This window comes from Ammospiza nelsoni, chromosome 12, assembly GCF_027579445.1.
Source record: "Ammospiza nelsoni isolate bAmmNel1 chromosome 12, bAmmNel1.pri, whole genome shotgun sequence".
NCBI lineage: Eukaryota > Metazoa > Chordata > Aves > Passeriformes > Passerellidae > Ammospiza > Ammospiza nelsoni.
The window spans coordinates 13,444,847-13,472,231 of NC_080644.1; the positions used below are offsets into that span (position 1 = coordinate 13,444,847).

Here is a 27,385-nt window from a genome sequence, read left to right on the forward strand (position 1 = left end):
CTTCTTTGGATAATATTTCAAGCCAATTATGCAAATTTTACACCAATCTGGATATGAATTTCATCTAGTTCTAACTTTTGTTCTTTGTCTTTGCTAATCTCAACTGCAGTGACTTTCACATCTGAGTTAATGCTGGGTTTATTTACATCCCAGCAGACTCATTGGATGACCAGGACAAGATGCTTCGTAACCTGATATTGCACATCATTACTGCTGTCATTTAATATTAGAGGATGAAAGAAAGTTATTACAAAGTACAGAGGTTTGAGAGCTTGTTCTTCCAGGAGAAGATTTCAGCCAGGATTTAAAAAACCAAACCAAAACAAATCTCAAAGAATGAAAATGCTGAAATTTTACTTTGCTCTGCCAGGGTTTTCCATCCTTGTACTGTTCTGCTGCCCAAAAACTTCCTTTATTTTTCCTCTTAGGAGTGAGCAGCACAATCATATGAAATCTATAACTGTCCCTTCAGATGGTCCTGCCAGTAAATACTTTTAGATTACTTGCACATATTGGCATGTCACAGAAGCAGAGCACCTTCTGCCTACTGAAACCTGAGACAGACTTGTAAACAACAGCATTTTAATTTAACTTTCTTATTTATATATTAGAAAAAATACACCCTTTAAGCCAAGAGAGGAAAGTTTTCAGAATAGCAATGCTTTTCCAAGAAAAAAATTTGCAATCGAGATTGAAGCTTAAAATTTATTAATAAATTAGATTCTTGCACTGTACAAATGCAGCAAACCAAGGACGGCTCAGCTGCTTTCTGTCACAGGAACATGACTCCAAAAATCAAAGAGATGTTGCTGATAGAAGTCAGATCTCATATACCCATGAAAGACATCAAATCCTTTTCTAAGATGGTACAAGGCCATTAAAATACATGATCTATAACAATCCACAGACTATTCAAAGAGCTTTGTAGATGATGGGTGCACACTAACCCTGGTGTGAATCAAACAGAGCCCATATGTACCCAGATCCTTGTGAGGATTTTTTTGTCTCAACCCATTCCCAGTGCCACCAATTGCATCTTCAGGGAGATGCTCAGGGGAAGGGGCAGGGAGGAGGTGGCACAAAGGAGTCACAGAACAAAGAGTGATGGAGGGCATGGAGAGAGAGAGCCACAAGAAATTATGAGGCGATGGAGAGGTTGACAAAATGGGGGGAGTTGAGAGAGATCAAAAAGCATGGATATTGAGAAAAATGAGGGGGATTCAGGAAAGACAGATAAAGACAGGTGGATAAAGGAGAGTGTAAAACACATCAGAGAGGAAAGGAAACTTGGCTGGAAAATGGGGGAAAACAAATATCATAGAGGAAAACATTCATGTACAGAAGAGGAGAAAGAAAAGCCAAGATGTGCTAACTATGGAACAAGGGGAATGAATAAGAAAAGGCAAAATACATTGATTTTGTTGTAATGCAAAAGAATGGAAAATAAAAAGAGCCAAACAGGGAGAAAATGAAACACTGAGATAAAGCGAAGAAAAGAAACCCAAATGTGCTCACACACCAAATTTTTACAAGACTGGTACAGTGTATGCAAACCAGGTGTTCTGCATCACGTCTGCCAACCCAAACCACAGTCCAGCATGACAGTGGAGTTTCTTTACAAAGCAGCACACAACAAATCCCTGGGGTTTCTTTCTCTTTTAGATGCATAAATGTCTGCAATATAACGAGATTTAAATTCAGGGTCTCAAGGCTGGGATGTAAGCTAAAACCAGAATTTGTCCCTAATTTAGGTAACAGCAGTGTCTGAAAAGTAGGGGGATTGTGATGGGAAATTTAGACTAAGGTTTTATTTCAAGAGGGATAAAAAACAATAATTTTCAACATGAACTTTGAAATTCCACTTTCAAAAGGAAGACTGCTAATACTGTCAATTCCCCTGCAGACATTAGCACATAATTCTGTAATTAAAATGCTTTCAGATGAAGCATTTGGTTGCTGTTAAAGATTTTCATGTGGTAAATGCCAGTTTCAGAAACTAACATCCCAACCCTCAGAAATTCACCCAGTTCTACCGTATGCCCCATTTCAAACCCATCACCCAACAAAAGTGAAGCAGGAATGAGGGGAAAACATCTCTCAAGAACCTCAGAAATTCCATATGTTCATGCAGGTCTGTGTCCCCCCTGCTGCTCCAGGTGTCTTCACACAGCTCCTCTGAGAAGCTGCTCTGAGCACCACTCAGGTGTTTTTCCTCATCATCTTCCTCTCCACCTGGTCCCTCAAATTATGCTCCTCAAGCACTCACAGAAGTCCTATTTTGTCCCCAGTATTTCTGGTGGCTGGACATGTCTTTCCGTCATGTAGGAACTCTGTTGGTGGGTAACCCCTAAATGTCCCAGGATCCAAGCAAACATTCTGGTTGCTTTTTGGAAAAAACACAGGCTAAGCACTGTGTATCTCCTTTTGCAGATGTTCTGCACTCTAAAACACTGCAACATCATAAACTGCTAGTACCTTCAATCAGAAGTAGTAAAAACCAAAATGAACAGCTTTAGATATTTACAGAATTTTCCAGTTTGGGGGTTGTAAGGAGTGGTTCCTACTCCAAGGCAGCATTTCCCACGGCCCTGTGTTTCCTTGCAAATTTTCCAAGTTTTGTAAAGTCAGCTCGTGTTACCTTTCTATCACCTTTCTCACCTAAACTGCCACAGTTTGGCAGGCTGACTGAAAGAAACAAAAAAAGTAATAAAAAGACCTCCTAAGAGGCATTTTTCCTACCCCAGAACAGTCCTGATGAGATCCTCAGCACTAAAAAATACAGACTTGCTCATAAGACAGAGAATGCAAAGGGGCTGCAGTTTTATTTCATATCAGAGCTTCTACCCCTCAATCAACTTATATTATACAACCACTCATGAGGCTGTTAAATCAAATTTGAACCTTCAGCTTCCTAAAAACCCATTGCTGCTTTGAAAGTCCTTCCAGCCAGAGGGTTTTGGTGCCCCAGGCTGCAAACGTGAGCAGTGTTGTCAGCAGCTAAAGAGCTCAACCATTCCTTGTTTCTATCTTTCCCCTCGTACAAAACTCACCCAAGTAGGCATAAAAAGCCCAAAAATCAGCCCTTGTGGGCACACATGACATGCACATGGCTGCAAAATGGCCAACAAAAAGAACTAATATACTTTGGAAATGTATAATGTGACCCTTGAAATGATAAAGGGACATTTGATGCGTCTTGAATAATCACACCCACATTCAGGTAAACTCATCTGGTCTTTGTACATGCCTTTACCAAGCTTAAGGAAAAAAGCTTTTCCTCCGTGGCATTTTGACTTTGAGTGACTCCACAGAACTGTCCCATTGGAGCGGAGCTGATGGAAACCTCCCAGTGAGGGAGACAGCAATGGCTGAGGCGCTGATGTGCGGATGCCCAGGGATCGTCAGGGGGCCAGGCAGGGAACCCTGCAGCAAGGAGCCCGAAACAAGCGGGGCAGAGCACAACCGATGCGGTTTTATCAGCAGGCCTTTTCCTCCCCCTGCTCTCCATCCTTTTCTACCTCAGTGACAGCAAAATCCCAGCTGCAATCGCCGCTGCCTGAAGACGGCCGGACCTGGTGGGTTTCAAACGGGAGGAAAAAGGAGGGGCTGAGGGTCAACTTTCCACTGGATTTTTTTTACCATGAGACGGCAAAGAGAGAAGGAGGGGGAAAAAAAAAGAAAAGGGGGTGGGGGTCGAGGGGAGGACTGATAAAAAGCAGGAGTTGGAGCAGGACAGACAGGCTGACCATCGGTGCGGGGAGCGCCGCGGGCCGGCGGCCGCGCTGAGCTGCCAGGGCCCGCCCTGCCCGCCGAGCCGCGGGACGAGGCAGCGGCTGCCCGGGCCTGGGCCTGGCGACCGGGACACGCTTCAGCTTCGGTAGGACCAGAGCCCCGAACTTTCCCGGGCACTTTCCCTGTGCTCCGCTGCCCGGACCGAGGCGATCCCCTGTGCCCGCCGCGCAGCGCCGCAGAGATTTGCCCGCCTTTACTCAGAGCGGTGCCGCAGATCCCCCTCACGGCTCTGGCAAGCAGCAACGCTTTCAGACTCTCTTAACTTTGTTATTTTACTATTTTGTTCTTCTGCATTTATTTTCTCCACTTTCCTATTCTGCTCCAAAATCTTCTTTTCCAGGTACTGCCTGAGATTTAGGTTATTTCGATTCTATCGTTTCGGTTCTGTTTGGTGTTTCCGTCTCTTCAATTTATTTTTTTTGTTGCAAATTTTGCTTTTTCGTTTAGTCTACTTCTAAGTTTTTTTCCCCTGAAATTATTTTAGATGTTACATTATCTCTCTTCACTCTTTTATTACATTATTTTAAAATTAACGACGTACATTTCCTAAGCTGTATTTTTACACTGTTCCAATCAATTAGCCATGTTATTTTATTCCCCTGTCTATGTGCAGTAACTAAAATGATGATAAAATGTTAAAATAAATCTCAATTTTCTCAAAGCTTTCATAACTCTAGAAAGATAAGGGATTGGATTTTATCTGGTTTAGGACTGATAATATTTGTCTTTGACTGTAATTATTTTCTGTCAGCTTTAGCTGTAGCACCTCACAAAACAAATCGCACACTTCACACATCCCATTGTGCAGTCTTCCATTAATATTCTTAATATTCTTTAATTTTGTGCGAGTTCAGCAAGCAACAGTTTCTTTATGCACTTAACAACATAGAAAATTCAGAGATAATTTCTGACTGCTGTTTGCAGCACCAGAATTTTTCTTTTCAACGTCCATTTCTACTCAATTCTATCAATTTTGTAGACCCTGCAGTCACTGGAGAATGAACAATTTTATTGGTAATTTCATTGCAGTTGTTATTTTCCTAAAAGGACTCATTTCTTTCTGTTATCCTGGTTGTTGTCTACTTTTCCCTGCTTTATTTCTCCATCTCTACTCTACAGCTCTCTCTTTCTGCTGCCTGCCAGCCACACCACGGAGGCAGCGGGGAGCTCACTGCGTTCTGAAGTGCCTTTGGTGCTGTGAGATTTTGGGGTTTCTGGGCATCTTCTTAATGTGAGAAAGGCTCTGAGCAAGGCAGGAAAGTCCTGCAGAGGCATCACTGGACTGTCCCCCAGCCTGCCCCTTTAAAATTCCAGGCATTTTATTGGGATAGGCTGAAGTCTCTCATTTTATACACTTTATTCAATCTTTTTCACAAAGGTCTTTGCAGCTCATTAGGGCTGGAGGGGGATTTTTTGTCGTTTGGTTTTCATGGTGGTTTGGAGCCTTTTTTGTTGTTGTTTTTAGTTGGGTTTGGTTTTTCTTTGGTTATTTGTTCTGGTTTGGGGTTTTTTTCCCCTAGAGCATCCGTGTTTGCTTTACAAATATTAGAGTTTCACTTCCCGATGTATTTCCCACTTCACAGAATAATTTTTTTTTTCCCCCACTGAACAGGCTCAGAAAGCTTTCACAGCATTCTAGTCCAAATGCAAAAAATACACAAAAACCAGACTGTTTTCCCTAATTATTTCCTTTTTCTGGTACATAAAAAACCCTGATTCACTGAAAACGGAAGGATTTTGTTGGCTTAAATACAGATTTCTTTTTCTTTAGCAATCCCTTCAATATGTTACACACAGACACAGAGGCAAAGATACACATTAATCAGTCCCCAGTATTTTGCAGACTGAACACCTACTAAAACTCTTGAATAAATAATTAACACCTTGTTAATTAAGTGTGCATGCTCATGGAGGATATTTGCATGGAAGAAATATTAACTTCTTTTTGAAATATTAATAACATTCCTTTAAAAAAGCAAATTTAATGGAAAAACACAATGTAAGTAGAATAGTCATATTTTTTTCATTTAATCAAATCAGACAATTTCTCTTCACATTTCTTTACTCGGGCAGTTAAACTTTTATTTAATTTGCAATAATTATATTGAATTTTGAGTGATTAGGAAACAAAAGGAAGCACTCCCTGCAGGTAACGCTCACTACACCTTTTTCATTTGCTTCTCTCTGCATTTTGAAATGCTCATGCCATTAAAAAAATATCCTGGGATAATGAGAAAGACAATACATTCCAAGTAGTATTGAATTAAGCATTTTGAATCCTTTCAACATGATAACTGTATAGCAAAATATGAAGTATGGGTTTTATCCTTATATAAGGATAGAAATAGAAAACAATAGAAATATCCCGGTTAAAAATGTCTGTGTGTCCACATCAGCCTCTTCTTGCTGAGCAACATTTTAAATTAATTTTGCCATGAACTTTTGAAAAGTTCCCATAAGGGAGGCGTTTCCTGCGCCGTGGAAGCAGCCCTGGCAGGGGGAGCAACATTTTAAATTAATTTTGCCATGAACTTTTGAAAAGTTCCCATAAGGGAGGCGTTTCCTGCGCCGGTGGAAGCAGCCCTGGCAGGGGGAGCTGCGCTCGGAGCCGCTGCAGGTCCCAGAGGCAGCTGCTGGTGGCAGCAGGGACGTTCTGCTGGGGAACGCTCTGGGAAGGCTCAGCTGGCAGAGACATCCATCTTTTCTGTGGGTGGAAATGTATTTGCTTAAAAGAAAAATTTAGAAAGTGGCCAGTTCCCAGTGGGGAACCATCCAGTGGCTCGTAGTGAATCATCAGATGTAACACATGTTACCACGTAATGTAAATAAGTAATAATAATATCATTATTTATCTATAATAATAAAAACAATATTATATTTATATATTTATATATATAAATAATATCTATGTGTCTAAGATTCATGCTGAGCTTTTAAACATTTATATGTTGAATTTCAAGGCTTGTTCTTTCAGTATATTCTTAAGATTTTGAAATGGACTGCTTCATTAGGTCTGATTCAATACCTGACACTCTGGAAGTAACTTTTATTTTCCATGAGCTAAAGTGGTTTTAGAGATATCAAAATGCAAGATATTAAAACAAAACAAACCCAAAACCAACAACAACAACCAAACCCAGAAAAAAACCACAAAACGAACAAAAGAGCAAAGAAAAACAAACTGAAAAAGAAAAAAAAAAAAAAAAAAAAAAAAAAACCAAAACACTTGGAAATAAGTAAATAGAGAGGTAGGTCAAGTTGGTAGGAGAACTGGAATGCCATAAGTGTAAAAGCAACGTCTTTGTTTTCACGGTTTTATGAGCGCCCAAAATTCCAGAGTTGAAGTGAACATCCACATTTGGGCACAGCTTCAGACTGGTGAGATATTAAATAAAACTGAAGTTCTAGCCATTAGTTAGCCCGTAACAAAAAGAGTGATCTAATATCCAGCAATTTTGCTTAGAAGCTGTATTTCTTAAGAAGAAAAAAATATCTTAAAAATCAGTCTTCTGTAGTAGAAAAGCCAAAGGCAGAAATTCTAAAGTATAGTTGTTACTGAACCAGAATGGTCAAAATCCTGGAAATGTTTTGGACCTGGCTTCTACTTCTAGCAGCTTCATCCCATTAGAACTTTGTCATCTTGCTTGAAAACTCATTTTTCACCCCATTATCATTCCAATCCTGCCAAGCACATTCAGGAACTGAGACACTCTCCACTTTCCCTTTGGAATTCCAGGAGTTGAGCTTTGGGTCTCTTTTTAGACATACTTTTTAATTTCTTTGGTTTAACCAAACTCTTCCCAGTAAATGAGTGGTGTTCTTGGAGTGCCTTCCAGGTACAGCCACACCAATCTCAAACAAAAATCCCCCCTCCCACTGAAGCTGCTCCCATTTTCCCATTTGAGAGCTCCATTTGCACTTTTGACAGCAATGCTACACTGCATTATTTCCACATCAATCCCAAATCCTTTTGCATTCCTGCTTCCAAGAACAGCATTTCTCAAATGCGCCACACATTTTTTTCCTTGGATGTTTGTCCATCGTTTCTTTGTTCTTAGAATGTTTGTTATTTTCCTGTGGGCAGTTCATCCATTAATATGCCACTTGCAGAAATTTGTCTTCATCTTTACTTCCCACTTGTGGGCTACACATGGATTTCCCTCCTTCAGTGGAAAAGCTGTGCCTCACAGAGCTTTGTAGAGACAGTCCAGATCTCTCACTGATCTTGCACAGATACCCAGGATTGCTGCAGTATCTTCCTTCCATATGGGACACAACATCTGAGTCCCTGATCCCAGGATTTCCCACACACACAGACAAGAGCAATGCAAATTACCTTATTCTTGTTTTCTTTTCCCTCATTTCTAGTGGAGGCACATGAGTACAGCAGATAAAGTTTGCAGCTACTCCATGTGAATCCAATGGCTCTGAGTGTTCTTACATGTCTGTGCCAGGGTCAGGATAACACAGCCTTGCCAGAGTGTGGAAGGAGTGTCCAGAATCCTCCTTTTCTCCCCATCAGCATCAGAAAGGTCTGCCCTCTCCCTGCCACTCAGCACTCTCAGCTGGGACAGGCCAACATGTGTCACCAATATGCAAGTGGTGCCCTCAAGAAGAAATTGTGTTTACAAACGAAGATTAATTTGAGTCAGACTCTCTCATCAAGGACACAGGCAGGGATTAAAATAGGATATTTAGAAACCCCATTACACATGAAACACAAATTAAAGACTTTTAGCATTCTCTTTTGAATTTAATCCCTTAGTCATAGCCCCTTCAAGTTTCCCTTCAGCAGCTGTGTCTGCCATGAGCTAAGCAGGAATTCTTCCCTTCTCCATGGATCCAAGGGAAGCAGGGAGCCCTTGGGGGGCTCTGCCCCAGCATCCTGATCCCAGGGTACAGCTGTGCTGTATCAGAGCCAGCCCCATCACCTGGAGCAGGAAAGAAACACCCGGGGCCCCAACAAGTCCAGGATGCAACATCCTGGGGTGATCACCCTGAGCAGCACAGCTGCACCCCATCTCCTGGGCAGGCAGTGGGAGCCTCTGCCAGCAGCACTGCTCCTCTTCCTCACTCTGCTCCCCACCCTCAGCAAACAGGGATCACAGGGACCTCAGCACCTCTCCTGGCTCTGTCCTCTGACTGTCAAGCAAGATGCTTAAAACTGATCAGGAACGGCCAGACAACAAATTAATTTTGTTTTTACCACCAGATATAAACTGACCATTGTTCTTACTTATCACATTAAATCATGGCCAGGAGGATTGTTGCTGCCCAAAGGATTTCAGAGGCGAATCCACCATCAGCCTCCACCAGTCACAAATCAAATATTCTATTTTAAAAAAACAGCTTCACGTTTCAGATGTCTGGATTGTAACATAAAAGCCAATTTGTTTCTGAATGTACAAATAGAACAAACCCCAAAACAACAGAGGCTTCAGAGGGAATACCAACAGGAAATCTCACATATCCATGTCAGTAAAGCCTGTATCTAGTCATGAACTGGAAGAGAGGAGAAGGACTTGTCAAAAAAGTAATGTCTTACAAGACAAGGCAAGCTCTTACAAGACAGCAAAGGGATAAGTATTTAAAACAAGGATTTCTCTGGAAAGTGAAAATGAAGCAGCAACAGCTTGACAGCTTCCTCTTTCATATAATATCCCAAGGCACTTCCCTGATTTCCCTTCTTACATGTTCACCCCTCTAGAGACAGTTCCACAGAGCTGGAAATCATAATATTTTAGATTTTCCCCAAATGAGCTAGAAAGACTTAAAAGTACAGAAAATGAGGAACAGGAGAGAACACTTAAAGAATGTTTTTAAAAAAACCCCTAAATCTCAATATGAAGGCATGAGTACATTTTCAAACAATCCAAGAGTCCTGTCCCTCAGCTCCAAACAACCCTGGCACGAGGAACACATGTCATTTAAAATAGACAAAGTATTATAAGAGGTTGATGGTATTAAAACAGAATGTTAGAATTATTTCAAAACAGGAAATAAAATTATACTCTTCAGAGACAACTTAAATTCCAGGCTGCATCTTGAAGGAAAGCTAAATAGACATCTGAGATTAGGTGCTAATTGTTAAATTGGTGAAGCTGGGTGAGAAGCTGTCAGTAAGGCAGGGAATAGCCAGGTAATTACCAGCGACAGAATAGCCCTGTGGATAATTAAGCCATTGCTTGGACATTGGCTTGACTCAAATCCTAGCGAAATTTTGGCATAGAAGGTAGCGAACTTGATTAAAGATGACTTAAGTGGAGTAAGGAGATTATTTGGCAATGTCAAGGTCACTACCTCTGCTGTAATGAAAAATGAGCAAGCTGCACAGTAGAGCCATGTGGATAACCAAAGAACTGGAAGAGAAGTCATTTATATTTAGCAATTCTACAGGCTCAACCTGTTCACCTGAGCTGGGAGATTATTAGGAAGTTACTTACTCATCCAAGCACCTCTCAGGAGGGGAAAAAGAAAGTAAATGCATTTTTCACAACGAAGACGGTTTAGAAGGATTCAGTTCCTAGAAATTGAAATAAGACAAATTTAGAGCAATAAATTACCAGAGGTGTTGTCACTTGGTTCAGTTAAACCTGAAATACTGAAATCTAGGCAGGGTTTCCTGCCTGTCCTGGAAGAAATCAGACCATGTGATCCCAATGATTTTGTTTGCTTTTGCAAGCTGCAGCTTTCCTTACAGCTTTTCCCCCTCCTAGGTACTTAGCAGCACTTTGTTTATCCAGTCCTGTTCTGGAGATTTCAGGCTACTTTCTCAAGGTTCATCTAAATTATGGGTTCAGTAGTCACTTCCAAATCCATTGCAAACAGTAATGAGCCCAATAGCTCTGGTTCAGGCCACATCCCTGAAACCATTTATAGCCACATCTTTCATCCCCATCCCTGCAAATAGGCTGTAGAATTCTTGATTCCCTGGCCCTTTGCCACCTGGGTAGAACCCAGCTCACATCAGAGTTACTTCTTTAGATGTTAGTTCTGTCTAAGTATTTCTGTTATTAATCTATTTCTGCTTTTAAGATTCATTCCATCTTCAGTTGTGGCATCTGACATCTGTATGGAAAGGAGACAGGGATCCAGTCCTTGATGGGGCTTTTCATTTACCATCACACTGGATAGTTCCTGGGAGGGTGCAGATTTGTCTGGTTTGGGGGCTCTTTTTCAATCTGTGTAAGTTTTGAATATGAGAAGTGTCAGAGCAGACTGACAGACAGACATCTAGTTCATGCCTAACTCTCCCTGAGTTTGGAGACTGAATGACAGGCAAGGATTGCAGTGCTGCCCTACCCTGCACATGGCAAAGGTTTCCCTTTCATCTCCTCTGAACCTTTTCTCCAGTAATTCAAACCTTGGCTTGTTGTTCTGTCCATCCTGAACAAAGAACAGAGCATCTGAGCAGGGATGGCTCCAAACAGGCAGCAGGAGAGAGCAGAACAAGCAGAGTCATTTATCCTGAATTCTGGAGGCTGTGGTGGACAAGTTTTTCTTCTAAGAGGACTCTTCTTTTTCAGTCTTACCACAGCTGTCTCTGAAAGCCAGTGAGTCTGAGCTCCTCGCTGCCATAAATTGTGATTCCCACCTTTTTCACCTGAAATTTGAGCTATGATGGCACAGAGAACTCAGTTGAAGATCCTCCAGAGGGAAATTAGTTTCCTTCATTTCCAGCCTATCCAAGCTCAAGTGGTTTTGGTCTAAACAGTCTGGCACATACCTAATTAGAGGGGGCTTGATAAACCAGCATAACTGTCAGAGAAAAATACACAGAGGATGGTTTGAAAGAGTCTGTGCTGAGCTGTTCCCTCCCTCACATACACACATAGAGTTAAAAATGGTTGCATTTATATTTGTGTACACAATAATATATAGAGCATCTGTAAATCAGAGGTTTTAAATATATACAAGCCAAATTTTGCCTGTGATTGCATATTCCTGCACTTGGCAAATCTTTTTATATTGTCTGACCTTCCTAATTGCTCTGTAGACATCAAGGAGCCCCAAAGATTTGGAGATCATAGGAAGAATCGATGCAAAAAAAGGAACTTTTGCCAGTGGAATGTAAGGAAATTTGGTGTAAGGCACAGGACCACTGGAGGTGTTGCTGGATGGCCTTTTATCTCAAACAATTAATATTATTTTCTGGCATTCATTCTGTCTTGTGCACATTTTTGCTCCACATGGGTGACCAAAATTGGACATGATTCTCTAAATAAAGACCAGTACATGCATAAAATTTTGAACACTTTCATATTTCAGTTAAAAAATACCTCTCTAGACACACCCTAGAATTCAATTGCCTTTTTATACACAGCTGCATCATATTTTCACTTTTGGTCATGCTGTGAAAAATACAGCCAGTTCTGCTTCTCTAATTTGAAATCCAGAAATGGGTGGTTTTTTGCTCTCAAGTTAAAGTGTTTCAATGTGACCTCTGCACTGTTGCATCTCATTCAGTTTCACTGCTTCATTCCTCAGGATTATCCAGCTGGAGATGCTGAGGACAAAGGTAGGGAAGCAATAAAAGTGTGCAAAGGAAAAAGAACTAAATACATGGCAGGAATAAGTGCCAAAAGGGAATTCTGTCAAAAGTAACAGGGCACAGTGGATGGCTGAAAATGAAAGAAAACAGAAAATAGGACTAAAACAATTGAAATAAAAGGAGCAAGAAGAGTAGATTGAGTTCAGTAAGTTAAAAAAAATGTTAAAGGTAAAATTGCACAGAAACAGCATATTGCATCAAACACTACAGAATTCTCTCTGGTGTACTTCTATCTGCACAACAAACACAATTCATTTTAGTGAACTGATTGTGGGGTCAGTATAGGGGAACTAGAGAAGCAACAGTGCCTCTTGGGCCAGGCCCCTTTTCTTGGGAATGACAAAGTACATACACAAAAAAAATACACAAAAAATAACCAAGAAATACACAAAAAATTACACAAAAAATAACCAAGTACATACACAAAAAAATACACCGAAGACCAGACAGAGTCTGGAAGAAAGAACCAAAGGAATGAGAATGAGCTGAGAGAAGGCCTCCAATGCCACTTGTCAGTTTGACTTTGGTCAATAGTATGTTAAAGGCTATTTTTTTTTCAATTTAAGGGTGAAAAGGAACAGAAATCTGGATGCAACATATGGGCATCCCACAGAAATCCCAATCCTAGAAATTATTGTCCTTTTTTTCCTGTTTAAAAACAAGTGAGGATTACATCATTTTATACAGATGAATAAGGATTTAAACCCATTTTATTAGAAGAGAAACTGAGTTCTTTCAGCCACCTGGCCACTGCAGGGAGGAGTTTGGTGTCCTGCCATTGCACCATGCTCTGAATGAGGGTCCTGCACAGGCAGAAATGTCCCTGTTTGGCATCATCTGAGCACATGGATGAAATCCCTGACTGCAAGGGGGTGTAAAAACCAAGCTTCACTTGCAGCTCTGCCTCCAGGGTCATTCCTGGGGAGCCTAAAGGAAATTATGTGGGCTGGAGGAGAACATTAGCCGGTAGCTTTAAGTAGAGGTATTAGAGGAAAACTAAAAATAGCCTCAACTATTACCCTTAAAAGAAAACAGATTTGGACCTAATTTTGTTTGAAAGTTTGAAAAAAAATTCAGCTGTCTCCATAGACAGCACATAAATCAGTTTTAACCACACTGAGTTTATATTTAGACACAAGCACCACAACTAAGTGCTTTGCATTTTTTAAAAATGAGCCAAAATGCAAAGGAAGGACATGAAATAATGAATGAAGTGTGAGACTGGAACACTCTTGGAACCTGCTTTCCACAACCACAGGCAATCTTTTATGAGCAAATCAGAAAAGAGAAGTTAGAAAGAAAGATGCCCAGAAATAAGTACACAAACAGGACAATCCAATAGTGACATTTATCCTGGCTCTTGAATAACAAAACACAGACATTGGGGGGTGGAATCAATAATCATTGACTAAAAAATAAGGAATCATGTTCAGAACAAACACAACCTCTCTTGCAGCTTGTGTAAATGCCTTTGTGCAGTGATTACTGCAGTTATGTGTACAAATTAACCTGAATTCCTGATTCAATGTCAAAACCCAGTGGGATTAGCACTGAACTTCTCATGGCTTCCAGAACCGCTGAGTTTGGCAGAACTGGGGTAATTATAACCCCAGTGATCTGGGCTAATGAAACACAAACCCTGCAGAGAGATGTCCATGCAAGCACTGGAGCTGGCAGGGGCCATGACATTCCTCTCCAGGCAATGTAGTGGTATTTACTATGCTGTATCTCTCTGTGCTGCAGAAAAGAGGAAAACTGGGTGTATATTGAGGGTCTGTGTAATGATCAGTAGCAGATGGGGATACATGGGGTATCTCCCAAAGGGAAATGCCAAGTGTACTGAACCTGCACTGAAGGTCAGGTGGGAGGGATGGATGGATGTGCACACAGAGACCTCTCTTGCTGGGAAATAGCCTTCCCCTCTCCTAGCAAAGTCACTGAAGGTGAAAAGATTAGAAAACATTTGGAAACTGGGCTTCCTGAGCAATGCCAGAGCAAGCCTTCATCTCAGTCTGTGGGCAGGATGTATAAAACAACCTCCTTGGGTCCTCCTCCAGCAACGTGAGCAGTGGCACAACTGCCAGGTGGAACTTGAGTAAAACATGAATAGATCCAAATGCTGTGGAAAGCATATTCCCTGGTGTAGAATCATAAAATCATGGAATCACAGAATGATTTGGGTTGTAAGGGACCTTAGAGATGACCCAGTGCCACCCCCTGTCATGGGCAGGGACAGCTGCCACTAGACCAGGTTGCTCCAAGCCCCAGTGTCCAACCTGGCCTTGGACACTTCCAGGGATGGGGCATCCATGTACCTGCAAAATTAGAAATTAATTTTTTCATTCCTTTCATTTTCATTTTCATTCCATCCACTTTTGGATGTAATCAAGGATTCGCCTTTTGCAATTGGATTTGAAGAGTATGAAAATGGTCTAAGAACTAAGATCAGAACACGACGAGGGAACAGGAGCATGCTGGTTTTTCCCTTCTCATGCTTCCTAGGATCCATTTCAACACATAAAGAGCAGACCCTCCTCCAACCCAGCTGGAATCAAGCACGTGTTGAGTGTATTTCCAATCTGCAGAGTCACATTTCCACATTAAGGTGCCACTCAACTTTCCCCTCATTTTAACAGTGTGGGGAAAAGAGGCAGATGTGCTGGGTGAGGATGGCAAAGAGCTGTCCAGGGGGGCATAGGAGAACATGGGGAGGGGATTGAGGAGTTTGGGTGTCCACCCAAACACCAAAAACTCTCTGCAAGGTTTGGCCCTGTCACTATTCTCTCAGAGGTGTACAGCAGGCCTAAAAGGGGCACAGAGATTATCAGCCCAGTCCCCCAGCTCTGAGTGAAACACCTGAAATTCAGTGAGATTCAGGTCAGAATCCAAACACAGAGTTCTGTGGTGAAAGACTTTCAATTGCACAATTTGCATAACTTTGAGTTTAAAGGATTTTGTAGTTTAAGGAGGAGTAACAGGTACTTCTTGGTTTTCCTTATGTGTTTTCACATATTTACAGCCCTGGAAAAAACACCTATCTTTTCTGTGTGTATTCTGTGCAGTCAATCCTAAATGGTGAGGAAACTTCCAAGGCAGAGGAAGCCCTGTGGCTGGGTCAGCAGAGCTCTGCCTGGGGCACTGGTGATTCCCATTTGTCTCAGGGGGATCCATTCCTTTCCCTCTAAGTGCTCCTTAATACATCATTTCCCTTTTTACTGCTATTCCTTTGCTGAAATCTGATGGCTGAGGTGGGATTGCTCTGTACACTGGATAGGATGGTTCTAGGTGATCACGGAATTCCCTCAGGATGTCCTCAGCCATCGTTAACCTTCCATGTTTCATTTCCCAAATTTTTCAGTCTCTCACCCTCTAAAAATCTCAGCACTTTTCAAGGCAGCCATTAATTCCTGGGTTTTTTCTTGCATTCCTTTTTTTCCCTGTCCTCTCCTATGGTTTAGTGGGCACGGTGGTGTTTGTTCAAAGGTTGGACTTGGTGACCTTGGAGTTCTTTCCCAGCCTTGAGGATTCCAGGATCCTTTTCAAAGCAGAAGCTCAGCAGCCCAGTGTAGGTGAAGATTTACTGAGTGCTGTAAAATGGTTTTCCGTATTTTCTAGGTCTTTGTTCACCTACTTTACCATCTCATTTTCCCAAGCAGCTGTTTTCAGCTCTATATAAAGATGCTGATTAATTTGTGAATCAACCTAAAATTGTCAGAAAATCTATCTAAGAAAATTTCAACTTGTCCCTTCCAGCATTCATGGCAGACTTTTTGCTTTAATGTCTCACTTTTCAGTCTGTTGTGGATGAAGATGAATCTCTGAACAGAGTGAAATCAGATGTGACAAGAAATGAGTTCTCCTTAAAAGTGTTGAATATACCAAGATGTTTCCAAGCAAACCAAATTTCCATGAAGACTTTAAATATGAACACCACAAAAAATTGACTAAAAAGAGAAAAATGTTGTTTCCCATTATCTGTCATTTTCCAAATTTACATTCAGGGAATATGTTTGTGAAAGATAACAATTGGGGTAAAGATTAAAATGCTTTATTTATATTGAATATAATAATCCAAAGCAGAGAGGCAACGGCACAGAAAAGGGCGCTGTGATCTCTGATGACAGTCAACAAACTTTCAAAGTCTGCCTTTGTTTTGGTTTTAAATAAAATTCTGTCATTCCCTTGCCAATCAAGGCCACTGCAACATGTTAACTATTTCCTTACACAATTTGATAAACTGCAGCTAAAGTTCACTGCTTAAATTTCATTGCTGGGCAAGACTGTCTCCAGACCAAAAATTAAAAAATCATATGTTAAAATTAAAAATCATGGCTGCTCATTTTAGTAACATTAGGGAAATTGGAACCCTACTCTCAAGATTCCACTATTAAAGCCATTTATTCTAAGTTGTTAGGGGCTCAAAAGGAAAATAAACTTTTAAATGTAAGTTCTCAGAGAGAAACAGATGTGAAGACAGCTAGAGGTAAGGAAAATAGTTTGATTGCTTTAATCAGCCTTTGATGAATCCCAGAAGGAAAATAATGGGCAAAGTGGAAAAGTAAACCTCTCTTTAATGCCAGAAAAAGAAAGCAAACTTGGGGAAGGGTTTTGCAATATGATGCAAAAGAGGAAATCCAAGATTAGTCATAGAATCATGGAATATCCTGAGGTTGGAAGGACTCTCAAGGAGCATCGAGTCCAACTTCTGGCCCTGCACAGACACCCCAACAGTTCCACCCTGTGCCTGAGAGCATTGTCCAAACACTGCTGGAGCTCTGGAAGGTCTGGGGCCATGAACACCTTTTTACTTCATTTCTGATTCCACTTTTCTCCTCCTTCATCCCTCTATGAGCTCAGCCCTCACGGACTCCTCTCCTCCAGGGAACGTTGCATTTCCAGCCGGTGGATAGAATTTTGCAGAACAAATGCACATATTCCCCAAATATGTGCAGTTTCCAGGTTCAAACACTCACCCCAGGGCCGTACAATCCCTGCCACCCAAGTGCCTGTGATTAAAAACCCCCATGTGCACCAGAGCTCAAACCAAGCCAGGTTTGCATTTCCACCCCAGCCACGGTTCAGGTGTTGCTGTTTGAAGTAAACAGATGTCAGCTGTAAAATTTTACTGTTTGCTCAGACAAAATCACATCCGTTGGCAATTTTGCTGAGATAAAGACAAGGAAATACAACAGAAACAGCATTTTGGGGTGGAAGCTTGTTTAAATGGTACATTGGGGGCAGGCCAATGTGGTGTCCATCAGGCAGCTTTGTGCCAGCCAAAATTCCAGGTGGGCAGCACACAGTGACCTGAACACCACAGGTACCTTACAGAGCATATCCTGCAACAAGGCTAAAAAGTTGCTTTAAAAACTAAAACCTGCAGCATGAACACCACTGTGTGCAAAGCAAACCAGCTTCCAGCTCACAGCTTGCTCTTGTCATTCCAGCTCAGAGCAGGGAAAGAATTAGAGCCCAAATGTCTCCATCCACCTGCCACAGACAAGCCCTCTGTCGTGGAATTGTGGAATAGATTGGGTTGGAAGTGACCTTTAAAAGTAACTCAGTCCAACTCCCCTGCCATGAGCAGGGACATCTTCATCTAAATCAGGTTGCTCAAAGACCCTCCAACCTGACCTTAAATGTTTTCTGGGATGGGGCATGACCACCTTCCTGGAAAACCTATGCCAGTGTTTTATCACCCTCACCATAAAAAAAATTCTTTCTTTCCTTTAGGCCTAGATCTGAAAAATTAGGAAACTTAAATGTATAGCAGACAAAGATTTTTAGGCAATATATTATATTTGACCAACTGTGTATTTGGAAAACATAGACAAGCTTTTGGGCATACAAGTCAGTATTTAGTTCTTGTATGAATTGCAAATATCTGCCTCAAACATGAACATCACCGGGGATACTCAGGCTGGTAAAATCTGTCAGATGGAAAGAAGTTCCAGTTGTGAGCTGAATGGTTATGACCTAATGGTTATTTACACACATAGGTATGTGTTAGAGCAGTTTGTAGGAAGCATCAAGAAATCTCAGTGAGGTTTGGACATCTTTTGTGAAAGGAGATGGGGAAGAGCAAATAAAAGGGCAACTCTTTTGAAGATAAGAAAAAGTAAGATCCTGACCTAACAAATATTTGTCATATTAAAATTCTTCATGGAAATTTGGTTGGCTTGGAAACACCTTGGAATATTCAGCACTTTTGAGGAGAACTCATTTCTTGTCACAGCTTGTCACACTTATAATTTGCCCATTATAAATGGGCAACTGCCACAGGCAAGGGCTGAGCTTCTGTACCAGAGTTTGCAAGATCAAAGTAGGTAAAGAATTAACCCAGAAGTGTCGCCTTTACTAAATTGCAGTAACTGAAAATTAAATTTTACCATGACAACAAAAAATTCTCATGGCAGGACTTGTTCCTTTTGATTACTGAAATTTTCAGAGTCTTCTAAACAAGATGCACTTTCTCCTCTCAGATTCAGAATCAAATCAAAATCAAATCAAAGGCTCTTCACATCTGATATGATACAATTTGAATCAACTCATTCAAAGGAAACTCTTACCCACAGACACAACTCTGTTCCAGGCAGAGTCTGAACTTTCACATCTGCTTTGAATGACTCCAGCTGTGCAGCATTTCAGACCCAGCAGCATTGCCTCCCCAGAGGTTAATCCTCCCCTGTAAAACTCCAGGCTCAGATACATCTCTTTCAGCTGCAGCTCATGCAGATGTATAAACCACAAAGGATCCAGCACGTGCATCCCTGCAAATCCTAGTGGAGCCCAGACAGATCCAGGTGTGAATTACAGACTGTCAGAATGGTTTGGGTTGGGAGAGACCTTAAAGCCCATCCAGTTCCAGCATGGACAGGGACACCTTCCACTACCCCAGGCTGCTCCAAGCCCCATCCAAGCTGGCCTTAGACACTTCAGGGATTCAGGGGCAGCCACAGCCTCTCTGGGCACCCTGAGCCAGAGCCTCAGCACCCTCTGAGTAAAGAACTTCTGTCTCCTATCTAAACCTCTCTCGTAGTTTAAAACCATTCAGCCTTGTCCTATCACTCTCTGTCTGGATAAGAAGTTGTTCTCCCTCTTTTTGATAAGGGCTGAAGGGGTTCTCATGGCTCCCTGCCTTGTCTTCTCCCCAGAGCAGAGGTGAGTGCCCTCATGCACAGCCACAGCCACCAGTGGAGGCAGCCTCGATGTCCCCAGCAGTGCTTTGTCAGGAACACGGTGTGCACAGGAACATGGTGTGCCGAGGAATGTGGTGTGCAGAGGAACGTGGTGTGCAGAGGAACATGGTGTGCCGAGGAATGTGGTGTGCACAGGAACGTGGTGTGCCGAGGAATGTGGTGTGCACAGGAACGTGGTGTGCAGAGGAACGTGGTGTGCACAGGAACGTGGTGTGCACAGGAACATGGTGTGCAGAGGAACATTGTGTGCACAGGAACATGGTGTGCAGAGGAACGTGGTGTGCACAGGAACGTTGTGTGCACAGGAACATGGTGTGCAGAGGAACGTGGTGTGCAGAGGAACGTTGTGTGCACAGGAACATGGTGTGCACAGGAATATGGTGTGCACAGGAACATGGTGTGCACAGGAACGTGGTGTGCAGAACAGACAATTCCAGAAATGATCCCAAGCATTGGAATTAGAAGCATGACAGTGACCACCTCCCAGGGAGGAGTGGATCAATGGGGCTACAAAAGCAGGTGTAGAACAGACTTGGTGCAGCAGCAGTGACCAGATTGAAGCCCTCCCAAGGTAGAAATTCTTCATTTTTTAACTCCCCAGTAATGAAGTCATTACAACCAGATGAATGGCTCAAAACACTTGGTTTTACTCGCTCTTTTTAACTGCATCCAGCAGCTTTTCACTTACACAAAGCCATACATAAATCTGGAGACTGGCTGTGCCTCTGGGGGAACAAGGCTCCCAGAACCCTGACACTGCAGAAAACTGATACACATGGAAATAAAAATCAGCTTTGAAATACAAGAAAGTACAAGAAAAGGAGTGCAGTCTGGTGACACCCTCTGTGTACCCTGCAGGGACTGTCACCTCAGGTGAATGGCTCCACAGCTCAGGTGCCTCCAGGAATATCCCCAAACCCCAGACTTTGCACATCTTGGAAGTTATTCAGTGTATAACCTCAAGGCACATAAACACTTTACAGCACTGGCCTTTTATAACTCACATGAGTTATGGCTGTGATTTATATGGGATTAGAGCAGTCAGTTGGAGGTGAAATAAGATATTACTTCATGATTTATTTTTAAGACCAGAAAATTTACAGGAAATACAATTTGTGGGGGGGAGGGTTTAAATTGTCATTATTCTTTTATGTTTTCTAGCACATTTTTGTAGACAAGATTTCCTGGAAAAAATTGATGATGTGGTTGAGTTTCTGCCCTTGGCCATATAATAACCATTATAAAGCTCAGTTGGGAGGACCTTCACATCTTATGGGAAATAAACCTTTTGAGAAAAGAATTAGGAAAAAATAATATCTCGGGGAGTTGTATTTGAGATAGCATTGTTCCACTCTTGCAACTACAATCTTAGATATTCCAGGACCAGAGGCAAAATTCTGGAAATAAAATAATTGTCAGAGATTTGTTGCTAAAGCTGCACAACGTGACAGAAAACCATTGCAGAGATTCATATCCCTGCATCACTTCTACAGGTTTTGACCAGCTTTGGTTTTCATGACAATGGAATTTTTCCTCTCCACGATGGCAAGAAAGAATCTCTTCCTCAGCCTCCTGCTCTGCTACAGCCTATTCAGGGCTGCTGATTCCCACTTGGTCATTGAGGAGAAGACAGAATGCAATGTGTCCAGGAGGAGCAAAATGGACCTCTCAGATCTTCCACCCATCTCCATAGTAGGTGAGTAAAACCTGCCCTTCGCTGCCAAATTAACAAGATTTGCAGGAAACACTGCTTTTGATTATTCTGAATTATTTGGATAACTTTGCTTGAATCATTGATTATTCTGAATTATTTGCCCCAACTTTCAAAGGGCACGGAACTCTGGTGGCTGCAGCACCCAAGAATGACAATGTGGTAAACCTCAGTTCAGAGGAAAAAAAATACAATTTATTTCAGTTTTACAGGTTTCACTTCAGCTCCCATCACACTGTAAGCCTTTTTATATTGAAGAGAATGGTCTTGTGCTAATATGGAAAATAACCTTGCTTAGAAAACCTTATGCATATGAGAAAATAAAATAGCATAATGTGAGGGTTTTAGGGGTCTGCTCTTGTGGTAGAAAAATCAACAGTATTAACAAGTATTAATACAGCCTCAGTTGACCTGGCCTTTAAACAGGGGAAGGAAAGAGCACTGCAGGGGAGAGCCAGGGGTCATTAATTTATTTGTCCAAGACAGGACCAGATCTGTCTGGACAATTTCTGGCAAGTGACCACCTGTCCTGTTTGGGAAGAGCCTCTTTAGGGTGATGCTTCACTCTTTTCTTCACAAAATTCTTTCCTCATGTCTGCCTTAACTCTTTCCATGTTATTTACACCAACTTCTCCTCTCAAGAAACTCACAGGTGTTTGGAGATAGTCAGCTACAGAACATTCATAACTGTGTTAAAATGCTAACAATTACAAAAATAAACCTTCTCTTGTTTAGCTCCTTTCTGCACCTTTTTAGGGCTTTAGTTTAAAGCACTCTGGTTCTTACATTGTTTCCTGTGTTTTCTCAATGCTCTTGCTCAGGACAATATATCCTTAAGGAGAAACAGTTGTCCCACACATGCATTTCCAAAGAAATCTGAACCTCCGAATCCTGAGTTAACTCAGTGTTGTTTCACTGAGAGTTCAGCAGAGCTTGTGCTGTTCTGCAGCCTCCCAAGCTGCTCATTTCAGGGTCCTTGTGATCCTTGATGCCTCCACGCTCACAATTCCTGTAACTTTTTAATGTCCCAATTGAAATCAGGGCTATAAAATACAATCCCTTCAGCTGATATTCCATCTTCTCACAGAGGTGAGCCCATGCTTTTGGCATGGCAGATTTGCTGAGCTGTAACACATTTCTCCCCACTGCTTCCTAGAGATGCATAACCCTGACTTTTAATAATACAAGAAAAATAAATGAAACCCCCCCAAACCAGCTCAAAATATTTGTTCTTCATTTTGCACCTCAGTAAATCCTAGCCATTAGAAAATATTCAAAAACATATTGATAGAGGATCCTGGAATAGATAAGGAGCCACCATTCTCCAGTGGGGATATGGATGGTTTTTATCTCAGTCATCCATTACATATAGGTAGTGCTTATTACAAAACTCACACACCCACAATAAAGGTATCAAAAATACCACAAGAGCTTGGTGAGCTGGGAAGTGTCTCACACTTGAACACTCTTGCTGTGTTAGAGCCCAAAACAAACTCCAAAACAAGTAATGGGATTTACACAGTTATAAATATCTAAAATTAGATACGGTGATAAATACAGAGGGGGCAAAGTTACAGGCACGTGAATGAAACAGCTCTGCAAGTAACATCATGTAAAATGAGGTTGTGGGGGGAGAAGGGACAAAGAGCTGCAGAATGAAAGGTGGCATCACAGATGCAGAGTATATGCCAAATCAGAGTTTTTGCTTGTGGAAAGCAGTTAATTGTCCACTTGTTAATTCCTATCAAAATTATGCATGTAGCACAACATTCTAACAGAAGAAATTATGGAATTCTAAAGATTTTTTCCTATTTTTGTTTATGACACTACTGTGCATGAACACTCCAATATTTTTTACAGAAACCTTTAATTTTATATCTCTGAAGTAATTCATTGCTTTCATCTACCAAACAAAGTGTAAAAATCTTCTAAAATACAAACATCAGTTGCTCTTCTGCTTTGCACAAGCAGCAGTGACAGAGTTCAGACACTGAATTGAGATGAACATCACTGCAAAACATGCAGCAGTGAGGAAGCAATGCAGGCTATCTGCCTCCTCTCACATAAATATAGGATTATCTCATCCAAATAACATTCTGTAAAACTGATTCCACATTTTCCTCTGCTATTCTCATTGAAGATTTAACTAGAAAATCCCAGAAAGTCAGCAGGAAGGAGGCAGAGATCAAGAAATCTTCCAAGGTAGGTGGTTGTTCAAAAAACTTTGTTGGGTTTTTAGAACAGTTTGTTACTTCTAGAGTTTCCCTTGGTGCACTCATTTGAAAAGCTTTTACTGTCATTCCCTGATTTAAATAATTTACATATTAATTACAGTTAAAAGCTCTAAATGTTGTAAAAATAGATGTGAAACAATAACAGTGGAAAGAAAATCAGCAGCTATGGCTGCCCCATCCTTGGCAGCGTCCAAGACCAGGTTGGACAGGGCTTGCAGCAGCCTGAGATAGCAGAAGGTGTCCCTGTGGCAAGGGGTGGGATGAGATGGGCTTTCAAATCCCTTCCTACCTAAAGAATTCCATAACTGTGAGTTTCAGAAGTGCACAGGGTGCCTGCAGCCACTGGGCTCCAGAGGTCCCTCCCAGGACCCAGGCATGTGCTGAGCAACCCAAAATTTTCCACTTTTCCACATCCCCAGCAGAGAAGCTGCACCCCTGGGGGGATGAGAGGGCTTTTACCCCTCCCTGAACTGTGTGTGCAGGGGGGATTCCCATGGATGGACGATTGCTGGGCTCAGGAGGGGGAGCATTGCCAAGTCACTGCTCTGCTCTCAGCTCAGCAAACGAGACTGACAGGGAGTTTTCACTCATCTGATAACCTGGGAGATCTAAACATGACATCTTAATTGGTTTTAGTGATAACTTCACCATCTGAGTACACATTGGCACCCCTTTCTTCACTGCTGCCACTCTCCTTCCTAGAGACCCTTTCCAAAGTTCCACCTGGTCATGGCCAAAATGAGGTTTGTCATTTTGCTCAGAAGGTTGGTGCTCTCAAGCCACCCTTCCCCATTCCCCAGCCCCACCACACCTCTGCATTGTTAGCACAGCTCCCGCTGCCACAGTTCTGCTCATTCCCCCAGAACCTCCTGCTGTTCACCACCCTCATTTCACCTGTCTATGAATTCTCGTGTTTTTGTCTTCCAGAAAAACGCTAAACGCAAGATATCTCCAAAGCCAAGGCCCCCACCTGCTGCTAACTGTGTGCCAACCTTCAAAACCTGCAAGCCACACTTGAATTCCTGCTGTCACTACTGTGCTTTTTGCAAATGCAGAATCTTCCAGACCATCTGCCAGTGCCTGATGTTAAACCCCAAGTGTTAAGCCAAGTCAGAAACACAGCAAGCCTTCTGTCTTTCATTAGCTTCTCAAGTGCATATTTCAAATTGCCCCATGTCTCTAGTAATCAAAATAGAGAGTTCTGAAGGTTGAATTTACCCCTCTTAAAATTTAATGGACAGTCGTTATAATGGGGTTAATGTTACCACAAGCTGGATGTCATTTCAGGGAGCAGGCAGCCAGGGAGATTGGCACTGATTAGGCATTTTTAGCAAAAGAGCTGTGTTTTATGATGAATTCTGGATTCCTGTGGGTTTGAGGTTTAATTTGAAGGATCATAATGCCAGTCTGCAGAAGTGTCTAACCAGCACCATAAAACCTGCCCCCATGGCACCCAAATGGCCACTAAAACAGGACTGGTTATGCCAGTGAGGGACTAGAGCTTGGCTTTGCCCACAGGGACAACACCAGCATTCAGCACAGCCAAAGGATCAGGCTGAAAATGCAGGGCTTGAGTTTTACTCCATTTCCACATATTCAACAAAAATCAGGACAAGAATTTATGTAGATTATTCCACCTGCAAAGATGGACCCAAGGCTAAAAGGACAATTTAATCATTCTGAGCTAAGCATTCACCTTCAGGAGTTTTGGTCATTCTGCCACCAGGCAGTACCTCCCAGGGGTATGACATACATATATCCTTAAAACCTAAATGTATCTGTGCCTTGGCATATAACAATCAGATTGTTTTTTCTGCAGACATATCTGTAGGAATCAACTCTTCAGCCTTCCTTCTCCTGCTGCCAAGGACACTGCATGTACAGAGCCCAAATGCAGGAAGACATATCTGGGACTTTGAGGAAGAAAGGAAAGATCAGCAAAAGATGAATGTATGTCCCACATGTACATCTTGAAGCAAACCATCCCAAACAATCCATTCTTTGCCCTTTCTTGCTGCAGGAGCTCCCAGAACCATCTCCAAGGCTGAATTCAGGCAGGAATGTCCAAGTGCTGCAGCAACCAGGGGAAAAAAATACACCACATGCTGTATCAAAACTTGAAGGCTCAGAAGGAGATGGCTGAAGCTCAAGGCAACAGAAAATTTCTTTCTCTTGTTCTTGAAGCTCTTTGTCTTAAATTTGAGGTATCCAAGAGGGCACAGAAGGAAAACCCTTCTTGGTTCAACTCCCAGGACAGCAAGGAGGGAGCAGACCCAGAAAATGTCCCTGACACTGAAGACTTTTTATTTGCCAGACTCCAGCTCTTGTTTTTACCTCCTCTGTAATTACACTGTCTCTCTCCTGCTCCCTTACACTCTTTTTCCTTCTGTGCTACTTCCTTGTTTTTAGTGTTTTCCCTTTATCCAACTACAATTCTTTGTTACCCCAGGAGCACTCCAGGGCTAACCCACATCTCCCACATTCTCTCCACCTGCCTGCACCAGGGCCCCTTCCAGTGCTCTTTAGCTTCCACAATTAAATTTTTCTAGCCATGAATTTCTAATCAGGAATTCAGGAATTTTCTTATCCCCTGTGTGGGTCTAATTGAGAAGACAGTTATTTACTGATTTATTTCTAAACACAGCTGAGGGCTACAAAAAGCTTCTAGGCAGGAAAAGATGCTACAGATCACACTGCAAAGTGGCTCAAGCCATATAAATGTTTGGGTTTTTTTTAAATTCTAATAATCTGTCTAAAGCCCAGAACTCAAAACTAAGGTCAGATATTGACAGAATTTTTTGTTCATACTAGATATATATATATAGTTGTTGGATTAATCTAAGAAAGAGTCCTAATGATGACAGAATGTCATTGTGTTCCTTAGCTTTTATAAGGAATATAAGCTTTTATAAGGAATATAAGGAATAAGCTTGAATTCTTGTAAATACATGTAAGTGTGTCTTTTAGCCATATTTCTTGGCTCAGGAATCTGTAGCCACACAGTTATTATGAATAAGGGAAATGAGAAGGAAGAACAATACATTATAATGGATTTCAGAATGTGGCTCCTTCTTTTACTAGCTAGAGATTTAGGTTCCATCAATTTTTTTTCAAAATTCTCATAACTATAGCAAATTGTTGTTGATTTGATGCCTTAAGTTTTAGCTTTCGTATTTTCCATATTCTGTACTGCATTAGTATATAACTCTGAACTTCATATAAAGTATTAGCAAGTTCTCACAGCTCAGTCACACAAAACAATCCTTTTCCAACCCCAGAAACAAGGAAACTGTTGCAGCTTCAGGTCGAAAAAGTGCAAACAACAAAAAGACCCAAAAGGCCCCAAAAGTGCAAACAACAGCAAATTGAGGAGAGCAATCTGGGAGGATGGGACTGCAGAACCTGGAGCTGTAATTGGACAATTAACCCCAACATGGAAATGGACCAAAACTTATAAAAGTGTGAAAACTTGTGACCAGTGTCCATCTTGGGTGTAGCCACAGCCAGGCTCTTGTACTGCCCAAGGTGCATCCTTTGAAGGCCTTTTAATAAATCCCTACTTTATTCCTTTAACACTATCTAGCCTCTGTTCCAGGCAGCCTCTCAAGGCATCAGATTGATCCTAAAAACACCAATAATCACACTACTTCTTATGTGGAAACAAGATCATTTTCATACCAGGAAGTCCAGCTGGTCAGGAAAATATAATTTTACCATGGGGAAGGGAAGGGAAGGGAAGGGAAGGGAAGGGAAGGGAAGGGAAGGGAAGGGAAGGGAAGGGAAGGGAAGGGAAGGGAAGGGAAGGGAAGGGAAGGGAAGGGAAGGGAAGGGAAGGGAAGGGAAGGGAAGGGAAGGGAAGGGAAGGGAAGGGAAGGGAAGGGAAGGGAAGGGAAGGGAA

The 27,385-nt window shown here is 41.9% G+C and overlaps 1 protein-coding gene across 2 annotated transcripts; it reads left to right on the plus strand.

Moving 5' to 3' along the window:
• The first annotated feature begins 3,357 nt into the window (after nucleotides 1-3,357).
• Nucleotides 3,358-27,060, plus strand: ASIP (agouti signaling protein). 2 transcript variants are annotated; one of them, XM_059481134.1, is made up of 4 exons: nucleotides 3,358-3,575; nucleotides 21,036-21,238; nucleotides 23,394-23,455; nucleotides 24,415-27,060. In XM_059481134.1, exons 2-4 carry the CDS (start codon nucleotides 21,058-21,060, stop codon nucleotides 24,589-24,591), a joined length of 420 nt encoding a protein of 139 aa, XP_059337117.1. In that variant the 5' UTR covers nucleotides 3,358-3,575; nucleotides 21,036-21,057; the 3' UTR covers nucleotides 24,592-27,060. The 2 variants fall into 2 exon arrangements, with proteins under 2 accessions (XP_059337117.1, XP_059337118.1); XM_059481135.1 differs by lacking the exon at nucleotides 3,358-3,575 and adding an exon at nucleotides 3,756-3,877.
• The last annotated feature ends 325 nt before the right edge of the window (nucleotides 27,061-27,385 follow it).